The sequence below is a fragment of the Stigmatopora argus genome, chromosome 17 (assembly GCF_051989625.1).
Source record: "Stigmatopora argus isolate UIUO_Sarg chromosome 17, RoL_Sarg_1.0, whole genome shotgun sequence".
Classification (NCBI taxonomy): Eukaryota; Metazoa; Chordata; class Actinopteri; order Syngnathiformes; family Syngnathidae; genus Stigmatopora; species Stigmatopora argus.
The window spans coordinates 1085069-1110000 of record NC_135403.1 but is presented as its reverse complement, the minus strand read 5'-3'; the positions used below and the strand labels follow the sequence as shown (position 1 = coordinate 1110000).

The following is a 24932-nucleotide window of genomic DNA, read 5'->3' as shown; positions in this document are numbered from 1 at the left end:
ATAAATGCTGTTTTCGGCTGGATTTTACCCCATTTTCGGGCAATGTTTGCCCGTACGCCATTGACGTTCATCGCTGTCTTTTCCCGGGAAAATCACCCCCTGGCCTGGTTTTAATGTCTGAAAAGCTCCAGTATTTGTATTTAATCATGAAATGCTGCTAGGAAGTGGATTTTACCCCATTTTTGTGCATTAATTGATTATTGTTTGTGTCGCAGCTGTAGCTGCAGTAGAGGTTTTATAGCCATAAAATAGTTTTTGAGGGTTGGATTGATACTTTGAAGGCGCTACCAGAAAATGCACCGCCCGCCACTGTATATACATATATATACACATATATACACACATATATATATATATATATATATATATATATATATATACATATACATATACATATACATATACATATACATATACATATACATATATATATATACACATACATATATAAATAAATATATAAATACATACATATATACATATATGCATACATATATATACATACATATATATACATATATACATATATATATGTGTATGTATATATATATACATATATACATATATATTTATATATACATACATACACATACATATATATAAGCACATATATATACATACATACATACATACACAGATGTACATGCATGCATACGGTAGGTCTTAACATTCAGCCATTTTTTGGTTAAAGAGCCTGACAGCTGATGGGAGGAAGGATCTGCGGAAGCGCTCCTTCCTGCAATGAGGGTGCCGCAGTCTATTGCTAAAAGAGCTTAGGGGGGACTCCCCAGACTCATGCAGGGGGTGGGAAGTGCTGTCCATGATGGACATCATCCTGCTCAGCATCCTCTGCTCTCCTACTTCCTCCACAGATTCCAAAGGACAGCCCAGAACAGAGCTGACCCTCCTGACCAGCTTATTCAGCCTGTTCCTGTCCCTGCCCGTGCTCCCGCATCCCCAACAGACCACTGCATAAAACACTGTAGATGCCACCACAGTGTCGTAAAAAGTCCTCAGCAGTGTCCTGCACACTCCAAAGGACCGTAGACTCCTCAGTAGGTAGAGGCGGTCCTGGCCCCTTTTATACAGGGCATCTATGTTTCTGGACCAGTCTAGTTTGTTGTTGAGGTTAACACCCAGGTACTTAAAATTCTCCACAATTTCATTGTCTGTACCCTGGATGTTCACCTGAGTGGTCTGTTGAGGATTCCTCCAAAAATCAATGACCATTTCCTTTGTCTTACTGGTGTTGATGTAGAGGTGGTTTTGCCAACACCAGTCAACAAAGGCTGTGATGACTCCCCTAATAATGCTTTATTGAGGTCAAAGGTACACTCTGATGTAAAGAGTTTGGCATTTAATATGATAGGCTCCACTGTCAGTCAGAGTTGTGTATTCCGGGAACTTGATTCCAGCTTTGGTGAACGCTCGAACAGTCCTGGCCGACACTTGAGCCCAGTCATCCACAATCCATTGTAACTCACGACATGCATCACTCCCAAACCTTCGATTCTCCTCGCTGTTATATCGGCATCGACAATTCATTCCAAAATGTCACGTAACTCGTGCAACACTGCCTGCCCGAACTACAATATTGGCCATCCATTAGCAATTCGTTAGCCAACCATTAGCAAAGCTGTTACATTGTGTTCGATCCATGGCTTCAGTCCATTTTCCAAGCATTCAGACCCTCATTGTGTTGTCATTCACGTCAGGCATTTCCTCTGTATATCTCTATTATGCTGTTTCTTTGAGTATTGAGAGTGTTAAGAGTGTTTTTGAGGGATAAAAGCGCTGCAACCACACAAGTAATATGCATTGCCATTCCCCTGGTATGTTTTAAATGGATTTACCCCAATGCTTGGAATGCGCAGGGAGGCTAATTTTAGGGTGAACGTCCGCTGGGTTGTTCGCAATAAGTAGCGTGCCGGCAAGAAATAAAACCAGTCACTCAAGCAGTCAGGGCCATACAAAAATTGAATTTCGTGTACAAACAAGATGCACCGACCGATTGGGCGCCTCGAACATTTTAGAGAAAATTTTAGACTTTTAAGTGCACCCTATAGGTGTTAAAATACGGTACAGTTAAAGAGCTATTAGTTATTTAGTTAAGAATGTATTTAGAAGGAATTTAATCTATTGTCTAAAATAGCGCAAACTGCTCCAACTTGTATAATTATCAACAATTTATTTTTATTACTTACTTTGCGTAGAGGGTTTTTTTAACTACCGGGAAGAGCCCAGCCCGGTGCGTTTTAGTTGTTTAAACTTTCCTATTTTTTTTTGTTTTCATGATTTTGTTTGAATCAGTCAATTGTCTTGGAATCAAGATTGAACCTTTTACTGTCCACATGAGAAAATAAAATAATTTATAATTGGAAGACACCAGCCTGGCTGTTTATTGCAGCACACAAAAATCGCATATTCTACAGAACAATTCAAAACGAGGAAATTCAAAGTTAATAAACTAAAATAATAAAAATACAATAGTATAGCACTATCCTTACATCAGCCCTGTATCTGTAGACCTTTTAATTTATTTTCGAGACATGTAAGTTAAACGTCAACTCACCTGACATTTTGGGGTTTAATGATTGCTTATTTTGGCGACGAGTTGATTCCAAATGCCTTGTTTCTCCTCTTTATTAGCGGCTAACTTAGGCTAGGCTAAGCTAAACAAGTCGCGAAGTTTCAACGTCCTCCCAAACGATGGGTTCTGGGCATGCCCTCAAATGTCCGCCACATTTCAATGGCCAAAATGTACATTAAACGTAGATATTCTCAAGGCCGAGGATAAAAAAGCATAAAATAAAGGCCGTGACCCCCGATTGGGACCGCTTTCGGATTGCGACTAATCGCTACTGCGCATGCGCGATCATCGTCATTTCCTCTCAAGGAACAAGAGATACTACATAATTAGAGTTATAAAACAAACAATATACAATATATAACATACATGATCGGTGGAAGTCAAGTCAAAGTGTTATAGAAGAGTGAAAGTAAAAATTTGAATACGTAACACTTGCAAATCCCGGGGATTTAATGGCTAATATCGGTCGCACTCTTTCGACACGCCTCTGCTCCATTTACTCGAATCGGAATCGAGCAGGAAGGCTCGAGCATTACATCTCTATCTTCAAATCGTCTATAAAGCTTTGAGCCTTACTTTAGCTTAGCCTAGCTAGCATCGGGGAAAGAAACTAGTCTCCTAGTCGTCTCAGAACTCGTTTATGCTTTGCGCCCTATTTTAGCCCAGCCCGGATAGCATCGGTGAAAGGAACACATGGAAACCGTCGAAGAACTCTTGAAGCTTTGCGCTCTACTTTAGCTTAGCTAGCAGCTATCAAAAGAACAAGTCATCAAATAGCTCGTTTATGCTTTGCGCCCTACTTTAGCTTAGCCTAGCTGGCAGCTATCAAAAGAACAAGTCATCAAATTGCTCGTTTACGCTTTGCGTTTACTTTAGCTTAGCCTAGCTAGCAGCTATCAAAGGCGCCCCCATCAGAAATCACGCGTGGAAATGGCCGCAAAAGCAAAACCGGTAAAGCTCCAGGAGGAACTTTTTGTCGTCAAACAGGAGCATTCACCTTACCAGCACTCGACAGTTTGCAAAATAATGCACGAGAAAGTTATTCTTCATAGACTAGAAGGTGGGTTCACTTTTCACTTCCATATATTCCTTTAAACTTTAAAGTTTAAAGATATTCTATTGACATGACACTACCTTAGCGTATGTACACTCATGAATTCGCACAAGCTCCATTCGAAGAAAAACTTTTAAAAAGATTATTTATATGTACAGTAATGCCCCGACATACGAGCAAAATTTCGAACAAATATTTATTTTGAGATACGAGACAAATTTTGATATATGAGCATGTAGCGGAGGCGAGAGGCTGCTCATAAGAACATGGGAACTGTCTTTCTGGTCGCAACTCCCTCGTGTAATGTCTGTACAAGCACTGGGTGGGGTGTTGCATTTTTTTCAGTGTTTATTTTTTCCCGTTAGTCAGTGCCAATGACGGAGCTTGTTCGCTAATACGAGAGGAGTACTACTTCCCGGGCAAGTTGGCAAGTGGTCGTGCGTTATCCTTTTGTGGGGACATTTGTGTGCTTCATTTTCAGAATATTTTGAGAGGAAGACAAACGCAAACAACCCTCGATAGGTTGCATCTGAAAATCAGGGTGGAGGCGGGGCAAATAGAGCCAACCCGGGAGAAGAAGGGTATAAAAATGTAAAACAAAATTAAACGTGATAAAATGTCCCCCCGTCTCTATCCCTCTCTCTCTCTCCCCTCCGCGAAATCCGTCTAATTCTAGTACTATTAAACACATTTTAGTACTATTAAACCACTATTTATTTGTTACTTTGTTAATAGATGGTGAATTAGAACAAATAAAAATGTTTTTCCAATCCAATTTCCTGTTTTGGGTGTTTTTTCAGAGGGTTGGAACAAATTAATTTGTTTTTAGTTCATTTCTATCGGAAACGTTTATTTGAGTTGCGGGTAAATCGAAATACGAGCTCAGTCCCAGAACGCATTAAGCTCGTATCTCGAGGTACCACTGTATTTAAATGTAACCACTCTCGGGCGCGCCCCCCAGTGGCATTGAAGAGTCATTCCTAGTACTAAACCTACATTTCTGGCTGCATGCCTGGGTGACATAACACTTTTATGCACTCAATTGAAAATGCAAAAAATGAAGATGCACATGCATAAAACAACAACGAGAGGAGCGTATAAAAACCAAATTTGGCCCGCCACAACTCCCTGTTGAGCCCGTGAAAATACTTCATATTTAATGCTAAAATTCAAATGCAGATTATAAATAAATATAGTATTAAATATTTTCCCTCTTTTTCTAGAAAAAAATAGTAGACAAACATTTTTAAACAAAAAAATATAATATTTTGTTTTTTAGTTTGGTTCTGATAAAATATCTAGTTTAAAAATCAAAAACTGTAATAAGTGATTTAAACAACTTTTTACATTAATTCATATAATATTTTTCTCTTTATGAAAAAACAAAAAGGAATTACTTCTACTACTTTCTTTAAAAAAACATTTAACTCTAAAAATATTTTTCCCCCTTTTTTTAATCCAAACATATTTTTCTAAAATATTAATTTCAAAAAATACATTTTGTTTCTCTTTTTCCACTCATATTTCAATGTAATTAATCCCCAAATTATAATGGACTAGCTACTGATTTAAAAAATCATGCCTTTTTTAATGTTGTAAACATTCTTGATTTTTTTTATTTTATTTTAGTTACAATTCTTTAACTAAAGGGGAGGTTTATTTAAAGAATTGTAACTAAATTAAAATTAAAAAAAATCGAGAATGTTTACAATTAAAAGGCTAAAAAAAATAGATTTCGGCAAATTTCTATCACCTGTGAAGATACTTTACTGACCGGTCATCCTTTACTTTTTAAAATACACACCAAAAACTGGTTTAAACTCATTTGGCTGTTGACAAAAATACTTCAGTTAAGTTTCATTACTGTGAACAATATATTCATTAGTTTTAATTGGAAAATGGTTAATCTTTGTAGTGGAGTAAATTGCTCCAATAAGAGCACTCATTTAACACATCGGCTGCTGCCATTGACGGCGATAAACGTCCGATGAACCTTCATTCTCTCTGGGAGAACTTGCAATGCAGCAATGTTGAAATATCAAAATATCAATAAGAGCACTCATTTAACACATCGGCTGCTGCCATTGACGGCGGTAGGCGTCCAATGAACCTTCATTCTCTCTGGGAGAACTTGCAATGTTGAAATACCTTAGATGGTCATGTTTATCAAACAAATAAAAGTCTTAGTATACTTTTAGCCCGGAATTTTGACATTAAAATAAAAGGCAATAAGTAAAATTATTTTATTAAAAAGAAGACAAAGCAAATTCACAGATGGTGTTTTTATTAAAGTAAAACTTACAAATTCTAGCAGTAAAACTTACAAATTCTGTACAAAAATTACAAATACAAACTTACAAATTATGTACAAAGGGAATTCACAGATGGGAGTTTTTATTAAAACAGTAAAACTTACAAATTATACGCAATGGCTTGTAGGTACTGTACTTTGTTTGCAAATCGATCCAGGTTTTCATAGTCCTCTGAGAGCTTTTTCAACTGCTCATTAACAGCTTCGTATGTCTTTTTGGTGTCTCTGGGCATAATACCGCATGGTGCCTGTTGTATTGTTATTTCCCAGTCATTTTGCTATAATTTGAGTTTGTTTATAAGACGACATAAATTTGGATGGACGACTAACATTCTACGTTGAAATGCACAGTGCCAACCTTCAACTGAATTATTTGTGCGTGGTATTCCCAGCAAGGTCTTTTCTCTCACATTCCATAAGGGGATAGCAAAATCTGGACGGTGTCGACTTCCCCTTAAAACAGCACCTAGCCAAGTAGTCTCCTAGTAAAGGAGAAATTCTGCTAGGACTTCATCTGTTTCCTCGTCTACTGAAGCCATTAATTCATTAAATGCTTCTATGACATCCTCCTTTGGGACGAACGCCAGGGCTGTAATTTTTTTTATGAGGGAAGCGTTCATTGGGTCATTGTACCAAATTTGTAGGCCACATGCCTGAATTTTTCTCCAAAGGCATTGACTGAAATTGAAAAAGCATCCAGATGTGTGAGTTTGGAGAATTATTTTCTATACTACTTATTGCAGCCTTTTCAAAGTCGATAGTTATTGAACGAGACTCCATAACACGACCCTCTTTAATCTTAGAAAATATAGTATCATATATTCCTTGAGTTTTTGATTTTGTAATACAATATACAAGCGGAACCGAATGATTTTCTCCAAAGAGAGCATGGATGGTATATAGTTGATGGTTGTCAGGCGCACTATCGAACGTACCGTCACAAAACCAGTGCATACTTTTTGCCAATAAATCGAGATTCAACGACTCCATTTCCTCAGGGTACTTAGGAAGAACAACTTGGGCACCAAGCTTCTGATAACCTTCTATAGAACCACTGTAGAGAGCATCCTGGCATACTGCATCACAGTGTGGTACGCTGGAAGCATGGCGGCAGACAAAAAGGCCATGCAGAAAGTGATTAACACTGCCCATAGGATTGTCGGCTGCTCTTTGCCCTCACTGGAAGACATTGCCAGCCCTCGTTACCTCAGCAGAGCCAGGAACATCATAGGGGACCCTTACCACCCTGGTCACACTCTGTTCCAGCTGCTGCCCTCTGGCAGACGCTATAGGTCCCACAAAGTACGGATAAATAGGCTTAAGGACAGTTTTTTCCCCACATCCATCAGAACTCTAAATTTGCGGTAACACAACACACATTCCCTTCTGAGGTAATATGAAAAGATGTTTGGGTGATCTGCCTCCTACTAGCTGACTGAAGGTAAGTGAAAGACAGTGAGAGGTAAGTGACCTGTATCCATAACAGCAGAATGCCAAATTACAAGTCCGTAACTATCACTTATTTAGGTCTTTTGCCGAGTAAACGCAGCTTATGGAGAAGCACCACCAATTTCTTCATACGCAGTTTCTGGTTGTGATGACAAGTAGGCTTTTGTTGTTGATGATGACGACAGGGCCTATGTCCGATTATTATAACTCGTTCTAAGAAGTTTTCCCCAGTGTAGAGTCATTTTGATCAGTTTACTCAGTTTAAACTTTTAGCGAGCCCAGGCGCGCGCGCGGCCGTTTCGATCGTCCCCGGTCGTCGTCGCTCGTAAAGATATTAACAAATATGTTCACCCAATTAGCATGCAATTGATAGATTTTAACATTGGGTGACAAAATGTCTGGGTCATTTTCATTAAACAGTGCTACTTACGGTCCAAAAATGTAGATCGCCCGTGGTAACCCGGATGTAGATCACTCATGATTATAATTTTGAGAGCTGGTTTCAATAGTAAACTCTCTGTCATAATTTGACAGCGAGCGAACCTGGCGACCAAACGTCCGTTCTGCCAAACGTCCGTTCTGCCAAACGTCCGTTCTGCCAAACGTCCGTTCTGCCAAACGTCCGTTCTGCCAAACGTCCGTTCTGCCAAACGTCTGTTCTGCCAAACGTCCGGTCGACCAAACGTCCGGGGACCAAATGTCCGGGGACCAAACGTCTTTTGATGAAACGTCTGAGTACCAAAGGAAGCAATGAAGTGTAGTCCAAAGAAAAGGTGTATGATGACAATCGATATTAAGCACGAAATAATCGAAAAACATGAGTAGTGTACAGGTGACTGAGCTGACTCGTCAATCCGGTACCCGGACATTTCCTCGACGGACACTTCGTCGCCGGACGCTTCGTCCCCGGACGCTTCGTCGAACGGATGCTTCGTCGCCGGACAATTTGTTGCCGGACACTTCGTCGCCAGACAGTTCGCCTAACCTTAACCACTATTAAAGAAGACAAAGGAAATTCACATATTCTTTATTAAAGAAAATAAAACGCCAAAAACTCGCTCAACAACACAAACACATTAACATTTGGGCGTGTGCAAGTACTAAATGTGCTCGTCTCTAAACACTACGCACAAAACGGTTCCTACGTTAAACGGTTCCTACGTTGAGCGCTCCATTTTTTAAATAAAAGGCAATAAATAAAATCATTTTATTAAATTTTTTATTAAAAAGAAGACAAAGGAAATTCACATTCTTTATTAAAGAAAATAAAACCGCACAAACTCGCTCGACAACACAAACACATTCCCATTTGAGCGTGTGCGTTAAATGTGCTCGTCTCTAAACACTACGCACGAAACGGTTCTTACCTTAAACGCTTACGTTGACATTTAGTAAAGTTTGTTACATTACGAGCGCATCCGTCAAGAGTCGCTCTCTTTCCCCCATCCACGAACTCCCCGTTGTATAAAATTATGCCTCATTTTATTATTAAACATAACCACCAGTTCTGTTACGAGCGCATCCATCAAGTGACTCTCTCCCTCGCTCTCCCCTATCCACGAAGTCCCCGTTGTAAACAATAATGCCTCATTTTATTTTTAAACATTATAACCACTAGTTATTTGTTACTCCGGGCCATAAGCGGGGGGACACCCTGAACACTGTGGACAAGCAGAGTAGAAATTGAGTTTTGATTTACCTCCGGGCACTGGGCTGACGCCGTTGCTCTTATCCGAAAAAGAGCTCTCTGGACCGGTAATTGACGGCTGGACGGCGTGGAGGAGCGAAGTGGGAGTTTAATTTCCCCCAAAACAATGACAGCAATAAAGATGAAGAATGAGGTCTTGGAAATTTTCCATATTGGATTAGATTATCGTATTTATTCGCACATAAGCCTCTTCTGTCGGACAACAAAATGATTACTGAATCGAGGGTACGTCTTATATGCGCATAAAACACGACTTCCAAAAAAAGGAATTTGACAGCGCCGTGACACGATGACATCACGGCAGAAATGGCGGCCATGCGTGCGCTGTGACGTCAGGACGCAAGCGAATGCTGATACGGTTATTTATTTCAAAATAGAGAATTTATAAACATAAAATGTCAAACAAAATTTATTTTGACGTCGATGAATGAAATTCATGAAAAAAACGTATCTTGCCGTCCATCCAACCCCTTATTTTGTCAACACAATTTGGGTGCCATTATCACTATAAATCAATGGTTCTTTGGATTTCAAATCGTGCACTGATATGCCGAGCACAGGTTAAGCATGCTCTGCCACCAATTTAACCCTATAAATTGTGTAGTGGCACCGTACCACCATCCCCCCTGTCCAGACATAGGACTTGCCATGACTCAAGACAGCTTTGTTAAATGCAGCTCACCCAAGTAAGATGATGTACCAATTTGTTTTTTTTCAGTTTTTTCCTCAATATTCCCAAATTTCACCTTTCGCAGAGCAGATTATTTGTTTGTCCACCTTAAATTCCACATGTGGAGTACTGCTGCATTACGTCAACAAATTCATTCGGCGAAATTATTTTTTCATTTTGTTTTTTGTCCTAATCTGCCGCCGCCATCCCCGAAAGGCTTATTGGCGATTTCAGAAATAAAATTTCCAAATTCTTTTCCACCTTGATATTTGATTGATAGATTATATCTTGGTGACCAGCCAATCAAAAACACAAAAAGACAGACAATCATTCAAGCTCACACTCAAATCAGGGGAATTTAGAGTGTTCAACCAGTCTAGCATCCATATTTTTGGTTTGTGGGAGTAAATCAGTGCCCCGTAAATTTTAATCACAGGTCTAAACCACCATCCCCCGTGGGGCTTCTTGGTAGTTCACCCCCTTTTGCTGCCCTATCAGCAATAATCATTCCAGAAGGAACTAGGTAATTAATGTATTATATTCACATGCCACACATCTACAAATAGAAATTTGTTTTGGAAGTTCGTTTGCCGTCGTTCGTCGCCCTAGTCAGTCAGCATGAGCGACTGCCATGCGAGTGGCTGTGATTAACTATCTGTTTCCCAATAATGCAATAACGGAAAAGTTGTGACACATTTAAACACACACACACACCCACACAAGTATATTAACCGTTTGTAAAATTTTACCTCCATGTTTTGCATTGAGTTATACCCCCCGTTAATCCTACCAGTTTAGCTGTTTGTACGCAGAATTGAGGTGGCAATAGTTTCACCTCTAAAGTTTGTTTTGGTAGCCGTCTATGTATCTCGTATTCCGTTCGAGTTTTGCCCATTCTATTTATTCTTAGACAACCCATCTACTTCAAGCATTACTCAGAGGTTGATATTATAATTTGGAAGTGCTATTTCTTGACCATAATTCCAGCACTTGTTTCATACCATGAAAGGCCCCACGAGATTTTGGGCATCCAGTGCCAAATAGAGCCTATTACCAAATTCCCGTCGAATTTGTTTTAGATATGGGATTCACATTCCCCAAATATTCCAGAACTCATGCGCCAACGCATTTTGTCAAACCCAAAGCGACAAACAATCTGTTTCTTAGCCAGATTTTGGAGCTTGGAAGAATTGTCCGTTTCCCACTTATCTAAACTTGTTCTTGCCAATCGTTATCTCTGTAACATTTAGGTGCATTAACCCCATAATTGCAATGCTGTAAGTTTTAAGATAAAGTTCTTTTAATTTGTATGCGCTTAAAGCATGGGTCTCAAACCGATTCCGCCGAGGGCCGCAGTGGGTCCTGGTCTTTGTTCCAACCGATCCAGTGCCGACATTTTAACCAATCATGTGTCTTCCAAAATAAGTAACACCTGACTTTAACTGATTACACTTGCAAAAGGTATCCTCTTGTTAAGTTGGAATGAAAACCTGAACCCACTGCGGCCCTTTGAGGACCGGTTTGACACCCCTGCCTTAAAGCAATAGGAAGCAACGTCATTTGGTTGTTATCACTTATTCAATGCTTATGCAATCCGTAATATCCTAATAGTCATCAATATGACCCACGCCAAAGCATATTTCCCCCGCTCAGGACGAAACAGGGAATGTTGTCCGTGCACTGACAACACTCTATGCCCTTCAGTCCTAGGGAAATTATGCCTATCCTAAATCAATTATTTCATCTAAACCAGCTAGGTACAATTTACCTAATAAATTGGATGAATGCCATTTCTGCATTCTTATTTTCATGTTTGATATCATTAACAACCAAATAATTCTTAATACTTAAGATCTAATTCACAAATCACCCCATACGATGTTTACTTAAGCCAAGAGCAACAATAATTAAATTAGAGAAACCAACCTTCTACTAGGCATTTCCTAATTACAAATTTCAATGTTTAATAAAGGACCCACAAATTGTCCCCAATATGCCATAATATAAATAAAATAAAATCAGACATAGGCTTATCATCATTGACTAGACAAAAGCCTAATTGTCACCATACTCAGCTGCGTATGACAAAATTGGTAGTGCTTCTCCACAAAGTGCGCTTTCCCAGGCAAAAGCCCAACCAAGTGATAGTTTCAGACTCGCTGGCACTCTGCCGTGAAGGATACATCGCATCACCTCCCGAGCGCAACCAAATCCCGGCGACTGCGAAAAGGTTTGCCTCACCGATGCCAACAAAGAATAAAATGGATCACTTACCTCCCACTGTCTTCTTACTTACCTTCAGTCAGCCAGCAGGAGGCAGATCACCGCCCAACGTCCTTCATGTTTCCTCACCCCAAAGTTATTACCTCAGAAGGGATTGTGTGTCATGCTACTGCAAATTCAGAGTCCTGATGGCTGTGGGAAAAAAAAGCTGTCCTTAAGCCTCTTTGTCCGTACTTTGTGAGACCGGTAGCGCCTGCCAGAGGGCAGCAGCTGGAACAGGTTGTGACCAGGGTGGTACGGGTCCCCAACAATGTTCCCAGCTCTGCTGAGGTAACGAGGGCTGGCAATATCTTCCAGTGAGGGCAGAGAGCAGCCGACGATCCTCTGGGCAGTGTTAATCACTCTCTGCATGGCCTTTTTGTCTGCTGCCGTGCTTCCAGCGTACCACACTGTGATGCCGTATGCCAGGATACTGTCCACAGAGGCTTTATAGAAAGTTACCAGAAGCTTAGTGTCCAAGTTGTTCCTCCTTAGTACCCTCAGGAAATGGAGTCGTTTCTGGGCCTTCTTCACTACTGCCGTGGTGTTTGTGGACCAGGAGAGCTTGTCCGTGATGTGGACCCCCAGGAATTTAAAGGACTGGACCCTGTCTACACGAACTCCATTTATGAGGAGTGGGGCCAGATCTGTGCTCTGTTTGCGGAAGTCCAGGATTATTTCTTTAGTTTTTGTGTTGTTCAGTGTGAGGTTGTTCATCGTGCACCACAAAGACAGTTTGTTGACCTCATCTCTGTAAGCCGACTCATCCCCTTCTGAGATGAGTCCGACCACAGTGGTGTCATCAGCAAATTTGATGATGTAGTTAGACTGGTGGGTTGGTGTACAGTCATAAGTGTACAGGGAGTACAGAAAAGGACTCAGTACACAGCCTTGAGGGGAGCCAGTGCTCAGTGTAATGGAGGAAGAAAGGTGGGGACCAAGTCTAACAGTCTGTGGGCGGTTGGTCAAGAAGTCCTTTATCCAGCAGCAGATTGAAGAGGATAGTCCAAGGTGGGAGAGTTTGTCAGTCAGAATGTCCGGTTTTATGGTATTGAAGGCTGAGCTGTAGTCAATGAAGAGCATCCTCACGTAGTTCCCAGGGTGTTCCAGATGGCTCAGTGCTGTATGTAGAGCAATGGTGATAGCATCCTCAGTGGACCTGTTAGCTCTATACGCAAACTGGTGAGGGTCAACTGAGGGAGATTGTATTCCTGATATGGCGGGCTAACAACTTTTCAAAGCACTTCATGATCATAGGCGTGAGAGCAACAGGCCTATAATCATTCTTGCTGTCAATGGTTGGAATGATGGATTGTTGCAGGGGAGCAATTGAAGATTTTTGTGAAGACTCCAGCCAGCTGGTCAGCACAGGCTTTGAGCACCTTCCCAGGTCCTCCATCAGCGCCAGCAGCCTTCCTGGTATTCACAGACCGCATTTCCAGTCTCACTTCCTGTTCCTGGAACTTCAGTGTATTGCTGCAGGGTAGTGGTGGGGGTGTTGAGACTGGGTCTGATTTGTCAGTCTCAAAGCGGGCAAAGAAATGGTTCAGTTCCTCCGCTAGTGAGGCAATATTGTAAATTTTCTCATCCCTTTTTCACTAACTAGCTAAACTCTAATGTTAAACTATTTTGAACAAACTAACCATTCAAAAACGGTATTAATAATCTTTTATCTTCCAAAATCTATTTTTCTTTAATTAGGAGCCCTTTGAAATCAACAAATTGGTAAAAAATGGCTATCTTGCTCTATTACTAATTTCGAAGCCAAACAACCCAATCTTTTACCAAACAGATTGTCTATCACCTCGAGAGACATTTTTCTTTAAAATCTGGAACATAAATGCGAAAGTAATCGCAGAACCCTGCATTTCCTGCAGACCATGTTTTGCTCTTATTATGAAACGCTTAACGGAAGCACGCTCTTAGCCGCTAACTGTGACCTTTAGACTCGCTGCAAAAGCAGCATTCCTCCCCTCGCACACACATCTTAACTTTCACAAATTCCTTGTTTTGCTTTGTTTACAAATGCCTCCCCAGCGAGGTATCATGTTTGAAATGTCGCTTTTTAGCTGTGAATAATGCATTTTAGAGAAGACAACTGTTGGAATAATGATTAATACCCTTAAATCATTATTAGTAATATTTAATTAAAATTGGAAGACATCTTTCACATATCTGGTTACAACTTGCAAGGAGCCACACTCATAACGCGCCTTCGTTCCTGAGTATTTCTGACGTGCAGTCCCCTCTTCTCTGTATTTAGTCGCACATAACTGAAAACATTTCATTGTAATCTGATTCAAAACAATTGCCATTATTAGATTGAAACCAAAACACCTGCGTAAGAATTTGTATGTTTAAGGATTGTATAAGTAACACGCATTGGTTTGTACTGAAAAAAACATTTAATAAAATGGAGAGAATATGTACAGTACTTTATAGAGAGGGAGAGAGAGATTTATGGATTATAAACTGGCCGAAAGAAGCGATCTAATGACAATTGCACAGTTTTCTTCTTTTTTTCATCATAAATGATGCGGTAGCACTGTATGGCATCATTAATTTGATTTGCCACCTTTGTGCAACGTTCAATGTTTGGGTCTTGCCGCTCGAAGAGTGCGATGGATTGATCTATGAGCGAAAACCCCTCGGCCAAGAGTTCCGTGTCGAATTTCCTCATGGGGACAGGCGTTTCTTCATCCTCCTCGGCACGTTGCTGAGCCTCCAACTCCATGAGGTCTTTGTTACTCAATTCCTTCTCATGGGACTCAAGCAATTCCTCGAAATCCTCCTCCTGCAGGTCAAGCTCAAGTTTGTCACTTTAGGCCGACAAGAGTGCTAAGAATTTCTTTATTGATGCCCTCCTGATCAAAGCCACGGGAGTCGTTGACGAGCTGAGGGCATAGAGGCCTCCACACAGCGTTGAGGTTGACCTCGGTAACCTCACGCCATGATGCATCAATCTTTTTTATGCAGTTAAGGATGTTAAGGACTTCCAGTAGCTCCGTAAGGTCATCTCAGGGTCAGAATCCACTGCTTTCAAGGCCATCCTGTACGTCCGTCGGGTGTAATATTTCTTGAAATTGGCGATAACGCCCTGGTCCATCGGCTGCAGAAGTGAAGTTGTATTTGGCGGCAGGTACACAACTTTAACATCAGGATAAAAATCATCCAAGTGCGGGGGGTGGCCAGGGGCATTGTCCAGCACCAGCAGGATCTTAAATGGAATTCCATCTTCCTGGCAATACAACTTCACTGCTGGGATGAAATGGTGGAAGAACCAGTGTTCAAATACAGCGAGTGTCGCCCATGCCTTCTTGTTTGACATCCAGATAATGGGGAGAGAGCTTTTCGTCACGTTCTTCAGGGCTCGAGGGTTAGCTGCCCGGTAAACTAGCAGCGGCTTCAGCTTGTAGCTCCCTTCAGCATTCGCCCCAAGCATTAAGGTTAGGCGATCTTTAGCCGTTTTATATCCGGGCATAGTCTTCTCCTCACGGCTAATGTAGGTCTTCTCTGGCATTTTCTTCAAAAAAAGACTAGTTTCGTCGACATTGAAGATCTGCTTAGCCGAATAGCCACCCTCCTCAATGATCTCCTTTAACACTTGGGGGAATCGCTCGGCAGCCTCTTTGTCCGCGGATGCTGCCTCTCCGGACACGGACACATGGTGGAGATTAGCCCTCTTTTTGAAACGGAAAAACCACCCGTTGCTGGCAGAAAACGTTTCTTCGGCAGCGCTTTCCCCAGCCTTAGCCTTGACATCCTCAAAGAGATTTGGCGTTCTCCTGAATGAGCATAAGGCTCAGAGGAATACGCCGCTGCTGTTGATACTCGAGCCAAATGATGAGAAGTTTCTCCACCTCTTCTATGATTTTCCCTCTTCTTTTGCTAATAATCTTCGATTGCATCGGCACTGCACTTTTCACGTGTGCCATTATACGATCTCTCTGTTTATAAATGGTACTGACGGTCGAACGATTCAAATAGTACGCCCGTGCAACGCTCACCATTTTCTCGCCCCCATCAAGCTTCTTTATTATTGCCACTTTTGTTTCAAATGAAATGGCTTGCCTCTTCCTTGCATTACCATCCTCACTAGAAGCCTTTCTCTTTTCACCAACCATATTCAATGTAATGGATGCACAAGATATTTTATGATAAAAATGAAAAAGGTTCTTTGCGCACTGGAGATACGTTCAAAATACGTCACGCACTTACGCAACTTACGCACTTACGCAACTTACGCACTGCAACGAACTGGGCAGAGGAAGGTAGATGCTGGGTGAGCTGCGCTCCCACAGCGCCAGGCGTCGGTATTAGCGGCGGAACGAAGCAATACTCTGAAAAAGGCGCGAAATACAAAATTGGACTTACGAACATTTTTCGACTTAAATGCAATTTGCAGACATGTTCGTATGTACCGTTGTTCGTAAGTTGAATGTTCGTAAGTAGGGGAGCGTCTGTACATCTATAATATCATCATATCCTTATTACTTATTAAAAATGCTTACAAAACATATAGAAACATCCCATAATAAATCCAACAACAACCATTAGTCCTTAATAAGATAAATTAATTCCTCATCCGATATCCAACCATATCACAATATTTTGCTGAGACCCCATAATCACAAAATATGCTGCAAGCATAACTATTTCTTAGCATAAACCATTATTTTTGGACACAAGTTTGCTTCAGCAACCCCAAGGGCCAATTGATGTAATGTCTTCACGGAAGGGGTCCAAAAATTTTAGTCACTTGTGCGGTCTGGGCACACAAGTTGCATTTACAAAGTCGACCGGAGTGGCCAGTGCTATTTTTTTTCTCATAGGCCTTATCAGGCCCCTCAGTCCTTTAGCATGTTTTCAAAACTTTCCCGCGTCCCAATCAAATCAGCAGCCGCAGTAAACAGAGCGCTCCCCCCCCGCAGTCGACGCATTATTTGGCAAGTCTAGAGTATAATAAAAAAACGCAGGTTGGCAACTCTGCAAAACACTTAATTGGCCGTTTTGAATCTCTATTCATCTTTTAACCACCATGTTCCCACTAGCGGACGGGATCAAAGCCAGGCCAAGCTGCAATAGGCCATCTCATTCCAGTAAAATGACAGTATATTCAGGTACTACTAACACAGACGTTTTACACGTTTCTCCATTCGGATCTCTTATCCAAAACAGAACTGTTTCCAAAATGGCGGTATCTTGACCACCTGCCGTTATCACAAAGACTTTCCGCCTTGTACGCCTAGCACCTGGAATATCCATTTTAATTGCCGTTTTACAAGCTCCAGTATCACACAAAAATTCCAATTGAATTCCTTTGATGAAAAATGTGATCCCTGGTTTAACCATATTCAAAGTCCCCATTCAGTTCATTTTGAGCAGGCACGCCGGCTAGTCATGCCGATTCGGCCTTGTTTTTAGAGACCCTGTTATTTGGGCAATCACGCGATATATGCCCCAATTCTCCACAAACCCAGCACGCAGCATTTTTGAAAACTTTTTACACGTTTCTCCATTCGGATCTCTTATCCAAAACGGAACTGTTTCCAAAACGGCGGTATCTTGACCACCTGCCGTTGTCACAGACTTTCCGCCTTGTACGTCTAGCACCTGGAATATCCATTTTAATTGCCGTTTTACAAGCTCCAAGTATCACACAAAAATTCCAATTGAATTTCTTTGACATTCAATTCATTTTGAGCAGGCACGCCGGCTAGTCATGCCGATTAGGCCTTGTTTTTAGAGACCCTGTTATTTGGGCAATCACGCGATATATGCCCCAATTCTCCACAAACCCAGCTCGGAGCATTTTTGAAAACTCAATTTCTTTTTAATTTCCTCCTTTCTTTTCTCCCGTGCCGGATCTTCCCGAGGGAGGGCTGTGAACCACACTTTCAGAAGTCGATGTTTCTCAAAACAATTTTGAGAAGTCCAGCTGGAGAGAGGAGCGACCTTCCCGTTGTTTATCACGGTTGCAAGCAGATGTCCTAAAAATGACTTTTTTAATGTTATTAAGCTAGGTAAGTCAAAGCGTTCTTCATTGCGAGCAAATATATAGTAATTGTGAGACTAATAACCCTAACACTCCCTTTGGCGAAAGCATTTTAACTAAATTAAAATCTAAAACATAAAAGAGAATGTTTACAATGAAAAGGCTCCAAAAAAGATTTGACTAATTTTAAGGAGCTACATCACCAGTGAAGAAACTTTTCTGACCAATAGTGCCATACTTTGAAAAATGCACCTATAAACAGTTTTCAACTCATGTTGCTGTTGACGAGAATACTACAGTATTTTGACGAAATGAATGTATGGCGCCCTCTTCCGTTTGGTTTCATTTCTGTGAACAAGAAATTCAGTCATTTTATAATTAGAAAATGGTTAATCATTTATCTTTGTGTCTTTGCAGGTTTCAGAAATGATCTTGGTGCTGATGGGCAGGAGTCTGTTGACCTTGAAGGGGAAGTTGAGCTCCCCCAAATCAAAGAGGAGGAGCCAGAGTTCCCTCAACAACAAATGGGAGACGAGCAACGTCCAATCAAAAAGGAGGAAGATGATTTCACCTGGTCACTTGGTGAGTTCGTGAAGAGGGAAGCTGTTCGGGGCGTGGCCAGCAGAGGGGCGGAGCCTGCAAACACCACAACATGGCCCCTAATTAAAGAGGAGGAGCCGGAGTTCCCTCAACAACAAATGGGAGACGAGCAACTTCCAATCAAAAGGGAGGAAGATCATTTCACCTGGTCACTTGGTGAGTTCGCGAAGAGGGAAGATGTTTTGGGCGTGGCCAGTGGAGGGGCGGAGCCTGCCAACACCACATCATGGCCCCTAATTAAAGAGGAGGAGCCAGAGTTCCCTCAACAAAAGCACAAGAGAGAAGAGCAATCTCCAATCAAAAAGGAGGAGCAAAATGTCACCGGGTCAACTGGTGAGCCATTCAGGAGGGAAGATAATCTGGGCGGGGCCAACAGAGAAGCGCAGACTGTGAACTGCAGCTCAGCAGAAGGAATGCAAGCAGACAATGTCATCGCTCCTCCACCAGATGGCGACAATGTGCTTCATGACGATGAAAGTCTTAAGAAAAATCCCAGTGGCTGCAAATGCTCTCAGTGTGCGAAAACTTTTGGGAAAAAGTCTTCTTTGAAAACACATATGAGGAGCCACACTTGCGGGAAACCCTTATGTACAGTTTGTGGTAAAACATTTACACACAAGGGAAACTTAAATAGTCGTGCAAGAACCCACACATGTGACAAACCATTTTTGTGTTCAGTTTGTGGTAAAAGATTTACAGAGAAGGGAACCTTAAAAAGGCACACGAGAACCCACACTGGTGAAAAACCATGTTCGTGTTCAGTTTGTGGTCAAACATTCAAACAGAAGGGACACTTAATTAGTCATGCAAGAACACACACTGGTGAAAAACCATTTTCGTGTTCAGTTTGCAGTAAAGCCTATTCTAAAAATGAACACTTAAAAATCCACATAAGAAGCCACACTGGTGAAAAACCATTTTCGTGTTCAGTTTGCGGTAAAGCCTATTCTCAAAATCAACACTTAAAAATCCACACAAGAACCCACACTGGTGAAAAGCCATTTCCGTGTTCAGTTTGCGGTAAAGCCTTTTCTCAAAAGCAAAATTTACAAAGACACGCAAGAACCCACACTGGACAAAAACCGTTTTCGTGCTCAGTTTGTGGTCAAACATTCACACGGAAAAGAAGCTTAAAAACCCACACAAGAACCCACACAGGTGAAAAGCCATTTTCGTGTTCAGTTTGCGGTAAAGCCTTTTCTCAAAAGCAAGATTTACACAGACACGCAAGAACCCACACTGGAGAAAAACAATTTTCTTGCCCAGTTTGTGGTCAAGCATTCGCTTACAAGGAAAGCTTAAAACAACATTTATGCACATGACAACCCACATTGGTGAAAAAACTTTTTCCTGCGCAGTTAATGACAAATGTGAATGACAAATGTGGGAAGCAGTGGCCAGAAAAAAATGTACTTGCTTTATCAATTTCTGCATGAAAGATAATTGTATTCTTAATTTTCATTTTTTTCTCTTAATTTTCAATTTTCTGTAATATAGTTCCACACTTTTAAAATAAAATGTCTTCAGTTAAAGACATTCTTAAGAAATTTGAAACATTGCAGTTTTGCATCTTGAATTTTATATCTAGGATGTCTTTTTTAGTAGAAATATGGTATGAAAGACAATGAATTTTCTGTAAAAAAATGTGTACAATGTCTTTGTACTTTTGTCATTTTATAAGATGAATCATGTTTTTAAACCGATTTACTGCAATATATAACGTGTCATTTTTTTTGTCGTTCCAATAAAGCTCTCTTTTGGAAAAAAATACTTTTTGGGTCTTTTTTTTAAGTCAACAAAACATTTTGGATTGGAAAACTTTATTCATCCCTCAAACTCAATTTACCTGGGGGCCGCTAAAGGCCGAGTCTGGGTGAGACTGGGCCGCATCAGGATTTCCACAAGAAAAGCGCTGATAAAACATTCCAACGTTATCAAATATCTTTATTTTTTAACAAGAAATAATGAATTAAATAAATTAACTTAAAGATGAATAAAAAATCAATCAATCAGTAATACAAATATAAAATAATAAATGAGCATACAGTAGATACACATTAGCTGGCTAAGTAGAGAAAATGAATTATTTTAATTCCGTTTCAAATGTCTGTATTAACAGCTCTTTAACCTTTAACTTTCTGAACTTGAATGGAACATTGAACATGAAATATTCTGAACACTGCTTCTCTTGCCTACTCCTTGCTGCTAGAGACCTGGCAGCGCTTCTTCTCACATAGCTGAGTCACATATAGCTTGAGGGAGGAAGCAGTGGAGACCCTCGGTAGAGCTTGAAGATGCTCATCAGTAAGTCTGGACCTGTACTTGGACTTATTGAAGTTCAAGGTGGAGAAGAGCTTCTCACACAAGTATGTGCTCCCAAAAAGGCACATGGTCCGCTTGAACATTCGGGAAAGTTCAGGGAAGCTGGGGGTCAACTCTCAAATATTGCCCAAGCTTGTCTGCTTCTCCACTCACCTCCCTGAAGTCGGCTTTGATTGCAGAGTCGCACTGCAGGTCAATGAGCTCCATTTGAAGCTCAGGAGGGGCATCTTGCACATCAAAGGAGAAGGGGTCCGCAAAAATTTGAAATGTGGCTTTGTGTGTCTTGAAGTCTGCAAATCTGTGATCAAATTCCTCCTGTAGCTTCGAAATAGCCTCAACATACTTCTCACCACTGAATGGTGTGTCTGCATCCACGAGAGCCTTGCATGCTGGGAAATGGCAAAGGTTTGTCTGAGAGCTGGGCTTTCCATAACACAAGTTTAGTGCAGAATGCTCTCACGTTGTCATAGGCTGACAAGTTGCCCCTGGCCTTGTAGCTTCTTGTTCAGTACATTAAGCTCATGTGTGATATCAACAAGAAAAGCCAAGTCCATGAGCCATTTGGGATCACTTAGCACAGGAACAGCAACCCCGTCTATCTCCATGAAGTCTTTTACTTCTGCTCTCAACTCAAAAAATCTCTTCAACACGTTTCCCCTGCTGAGCCAACGTACCTCAGTGAAGTAGAGCACATCCCCATATTCTGACTCCATTTCCTCTAAAAAAGCACGGAACCTTCTGTGCTTTAAGCCCCTGGATCTGATTTGGTTGATGCATTTCACAACGACAGACATCACATTGTCAAATTTCAGGCATCTGCTGCAAAGGGCCTGCTGATAGATAATGCAGTGCAGAGCTATGGCCTCCTCCACACCCTCCTCTTCCAGTTTTTTTGAACAAGTGCTACCAGTCCATTCTTCCTCCCCGTCAGTTGTTATTCCAACAAAGCTCTTCGATGGAAAACCGGCATTCTTAATGGCATCACACAGCTGGTGAAATATTTCCTTAGCGGTGGTCTGGCCATGCATTGGAATTACTGTGAGCAACTCCTCCATTACTTCAAAATTGTCATCAACACCACGGACATATGTTGCGAGCTGGGCAGTGTCTGTGATGTCTGTGGTCTCATCAAGAGCCACTGAATATACACTGAAACATTGTGCTTTCTCACACAGTTGATCATAAATGTCACTTGACAGGTGAGAAATGCGCTCTGCCACGGTGTTGGCAGAAAGGCTGATGTGGTTGAACAGACTTTTCTTTTCTGGACAGACAATATGTGCAGCCTGTAATATGCACTTTTTGATAAATTCACCTTCTGTGAATGCTTTCCTGCTTTAGCAATCAACTCACAAACTGCGTAGCTAGCTTCGACTGCTGCATTACTGTCTTTGGTAGCATTCTTGAAGAAATCCTGTTGCCTCAGAAGACATGTTATAAGACTGGCAACCTGGTTGGCTCTCTCATTTCCCTGGTATTTTTCGTACTCCTCAGCATGTCTCGTAGACTACGAGTCGTAGTATAATGACGTTTCAAATTGTATTCCTTGTGCACCGCAACTTTTTCAGTGCAAATGAGACACGTCGGGTCCCCCTGTGTTCAACAAAGAAATATTGCACTCCACACTTTTCTTGAAACTGTTTGTGCTCATCACCGACCTTTCTCTTCACGCCAGGCTTTGAAAGAGACATCTCTGGGGCTCTGTAATATGTTTTTCCACTTGGAATGAGTCTTGGGTTGATCTTTCACGTTCAGTCGCGCGGGTTTGTGGCGCATGCGCACTTTCGCTCTATGTTCTATGCTGAGAGCAGCGGAGGTGTGTGCGCGCCGAGCGGAGTGATCGGCTTCACGGCTTCTCCTCCGCCCAGCTGATTGGAGGAATGAATGAGTGAGTGAGCGAGGCACTGGACAGCCCGGCCAATGTCCCGCCCTCCAGAGCCGTATACCTCACCGTGATTGGTTCATTCAGCTCCGAACACAACAAGTGTCATTCATATCAATCTTGTGGGCCGCACGAACATTAATCTTTCATATTAAGACGGGGGCCGCAGTTGGCCCGCGGGCCGCGAGTTTGAGACCCCTGCTCTAAACACACCGATATCAGTTAATGCTCCAATTGGAATATTGTACTAGTAAGCCATGAGTCAATTTGCGGTAAGTTGCTTATTGTTGTCAACATCAGCCGAAGTACCTCATTTGGGAGAGTGTTAAACTGGAGATCTAAAGGTCCCTGTTTCAACCCTGAGCTTTGGCAGCACATTGGACTTTGCGAACCCAGCCTAAATATAATAATAATAATCGGACATAGGCCATGTCGTCATTACCACAACACAAAAAAGCCTACTTGTCATCACACGCAGAAACTGCGTGTGACGAAATTGATGGTGCTTCTCCATAAGCTACGTTTAATCGGCAAAAGACCTAAATAAGTGTAAGTTACGACGAATTTGTCATTCCGCTGTTGTGGATACAGGTCGCTTACCTCTCGATTACATACAGGTCGCTTACCTCTCGATTACCGCACCCTGTCTGCCACTTACCTTCCTTCAAGTCAGCTAGTAGGAGGCAGATCACCAACCAAAACATCTATTCATATGCCGCAAGGGAATGTGTGTATGTTAGCGCGAGTTTAGATGTCTGATGGATGTGGGGAAAAAACTGTCCTTAAGACTATTTGTCCGAGCTTTGTGGGACCTATAGCGTCTGCCAGAGGGCAGCAGCTGGAACAGATTGTGACCAGGGTGGTAAGGGTCCCCTATGATGTGCTTGGCTCTGCTGAGGTAACGCGGGCTGGCAATGTCTTCAAGTGAGGGCAGAGAGCAGCCGACAATCCTCTGGGCAGTGTTAATCACTTTCTGCATGGCCTTTTTGTCTGCCGCCGTGCTTCCAGCGTACCACACTGTGATGCCGTACGCCAGGATGCTCTCTACAGTGGTTCTATAGAAGGTTCTCAGAAGATTGGAGCCCAAGTTGTTCTTCCTAAGTACCCTGAGGAAATGGAGTCGTGTCTGAGCCTTCTTCACCACTGCCGTGGTGTTTGTAGACCATGAGAGCTTGTCCGTGACGTGGACCCCCAGGAATTTAAAGGACTGGACCCTGTCTACACATACTCCATTTATGAGGAGTGGGGCCAGATCTGTGCCGTGTTTGCGAAAGTCCAAGATTATTTCTTTAGTTTTCGTGGTGTTCAGTGTGAGATTGTTCACCGAGCACCACGAAGACAAATTGTTGACCTCATCTCTGTAAGCCGACTCATCCCCTCCTGAGATGAGTCCGACCACAGTGGTGTCGTCAGCGAATTTGATGATGGCGTTAGACTGGTGGGTGGGTGCACAGTCGTAGGTGTACAGGGAGTACAGAAGAGGACTCAGTACACAGCCTTGAGGGGAGCCAGTGCTTAGTGTAATGGAGGAAGAGAGGTGGGGACCAAGTCTAACAGTCTGTGGTCGGTTGGTCAAGAAGTCCTTTATCCAGCAGCAGATTGAAGAGGATAGTCCAAGGTGGGAGAGTTTGTCAGTCAGAATGTCCGGTTTTATGGTATTGAAGGCTGAGCTGTAGTCAATGAAGAGCATCCTCACGTAGTTCCCAGGGTGTTCCAGATGGCTCAGTGCTGTATGAAGAGCAATGGCAATAGCATCATCAGTGGACCTGTTTGCCCTATAAGCAAACTGGTGAGGGTCAATTGAGGGAGAGATTGTATTCCTGATATGGCGGGCTACCAACTTTTCAAAGCACTTCATGATCACAGGCGTGAGGGCAACAGGCCTATAATCATTCATGCTGCCAATGGTTGGCTTTTTGGGGACAGGGATGATGGTGGCAGATTTCAGACAAGATGGAATGATGGATAGTTGCAGGGAACAATTGAAAATATTTGTGAAGACTCCAGCCAGCTGGTCAGCACAGGCTTTGAGCACCTTCCCAGGTACTCCGTCAGGGCCCGCAGCCTTCCTGGTGTTCACAGACCGCAT

The 24932-nt window shown here is 42.0% G+C and overlaps 2 protein-coding genes across 6 annotated transcripts in view; one reads left to right on the top strand and one right to left on the bottom strand.

Moving 5' to 3' along the window:
* Positions 1–3151, bottom strand: part of LOC144091820 (uncharacterized) — a 15913-nt gene extending 12762 nt beyond the window's left edge. For 2 of the 4 annotated variants that reach the window (XR_013305879.1, XM_077624472.1), the window contains exon 1: positions 2573–3146. Coding sequence is in view for 2 of the 4 variants with exons in the window: in XM_077624472.1 (XP_077480598.1) it covers positions 2573–2579 (7 nt within the window). In the remaining 2 variants the exon portion in view is untranslated. Of the gene's footprint in view, positions 1–2572 lie in introns of all 4 variants that reach the window. The other 2 variants (XR_013305880.1, XM_077624473.1) reach the window with 2 other exon arrangements.
* On the top strand, positions 2918–20393 carry LOC144091818 (uncharacterized). 2 transcript variants are annotated; one of them, XM_077624470.1, is made up of 3 exons: positions 3516–3650; positions 17946–18067; positions 18457–20393. In XM_077624470.1, exon 3 carries the CDS (start codon positions 18564–18566, stop codon positions 19959–19961), a length of 1398 nt encoding a protein of 465 aa, XP_077480596.1. In that variant the 5' UTR covers positions 3516–3650; positions 17946–18067; positions 18457–18563; the 3' UTR covers positions 19962–20393. The 2 variants fall into 2 exon arrangements, with proteins under 2 accessions (XP_077480595.1, XP_077480596.1); XM_077624469.1 differs by lacking the exon at positions 17946–18067 and having other exon boundaries at positions 2918–3650.
* The last annotated feature ends 4539 nt before the right edge of the window (positions 20394–24932 follow it).

Coding starts and splice junctions, on each gene's coding strand:
- LOC144091818 (XM_077624469.1), top strand. CDS start 3,521: ATGGCCGCAAAAGCAAAACCGGTAAAGCTCCAGGAGGAACTTTTTGTC. Junction 3,651..18,456: donor TATTCTTCATAGACTAGAAG/GTGGGTTCACTT, acceptor GTGTCTTTGCAG/GTTTCAGAAATGATCTTGGT.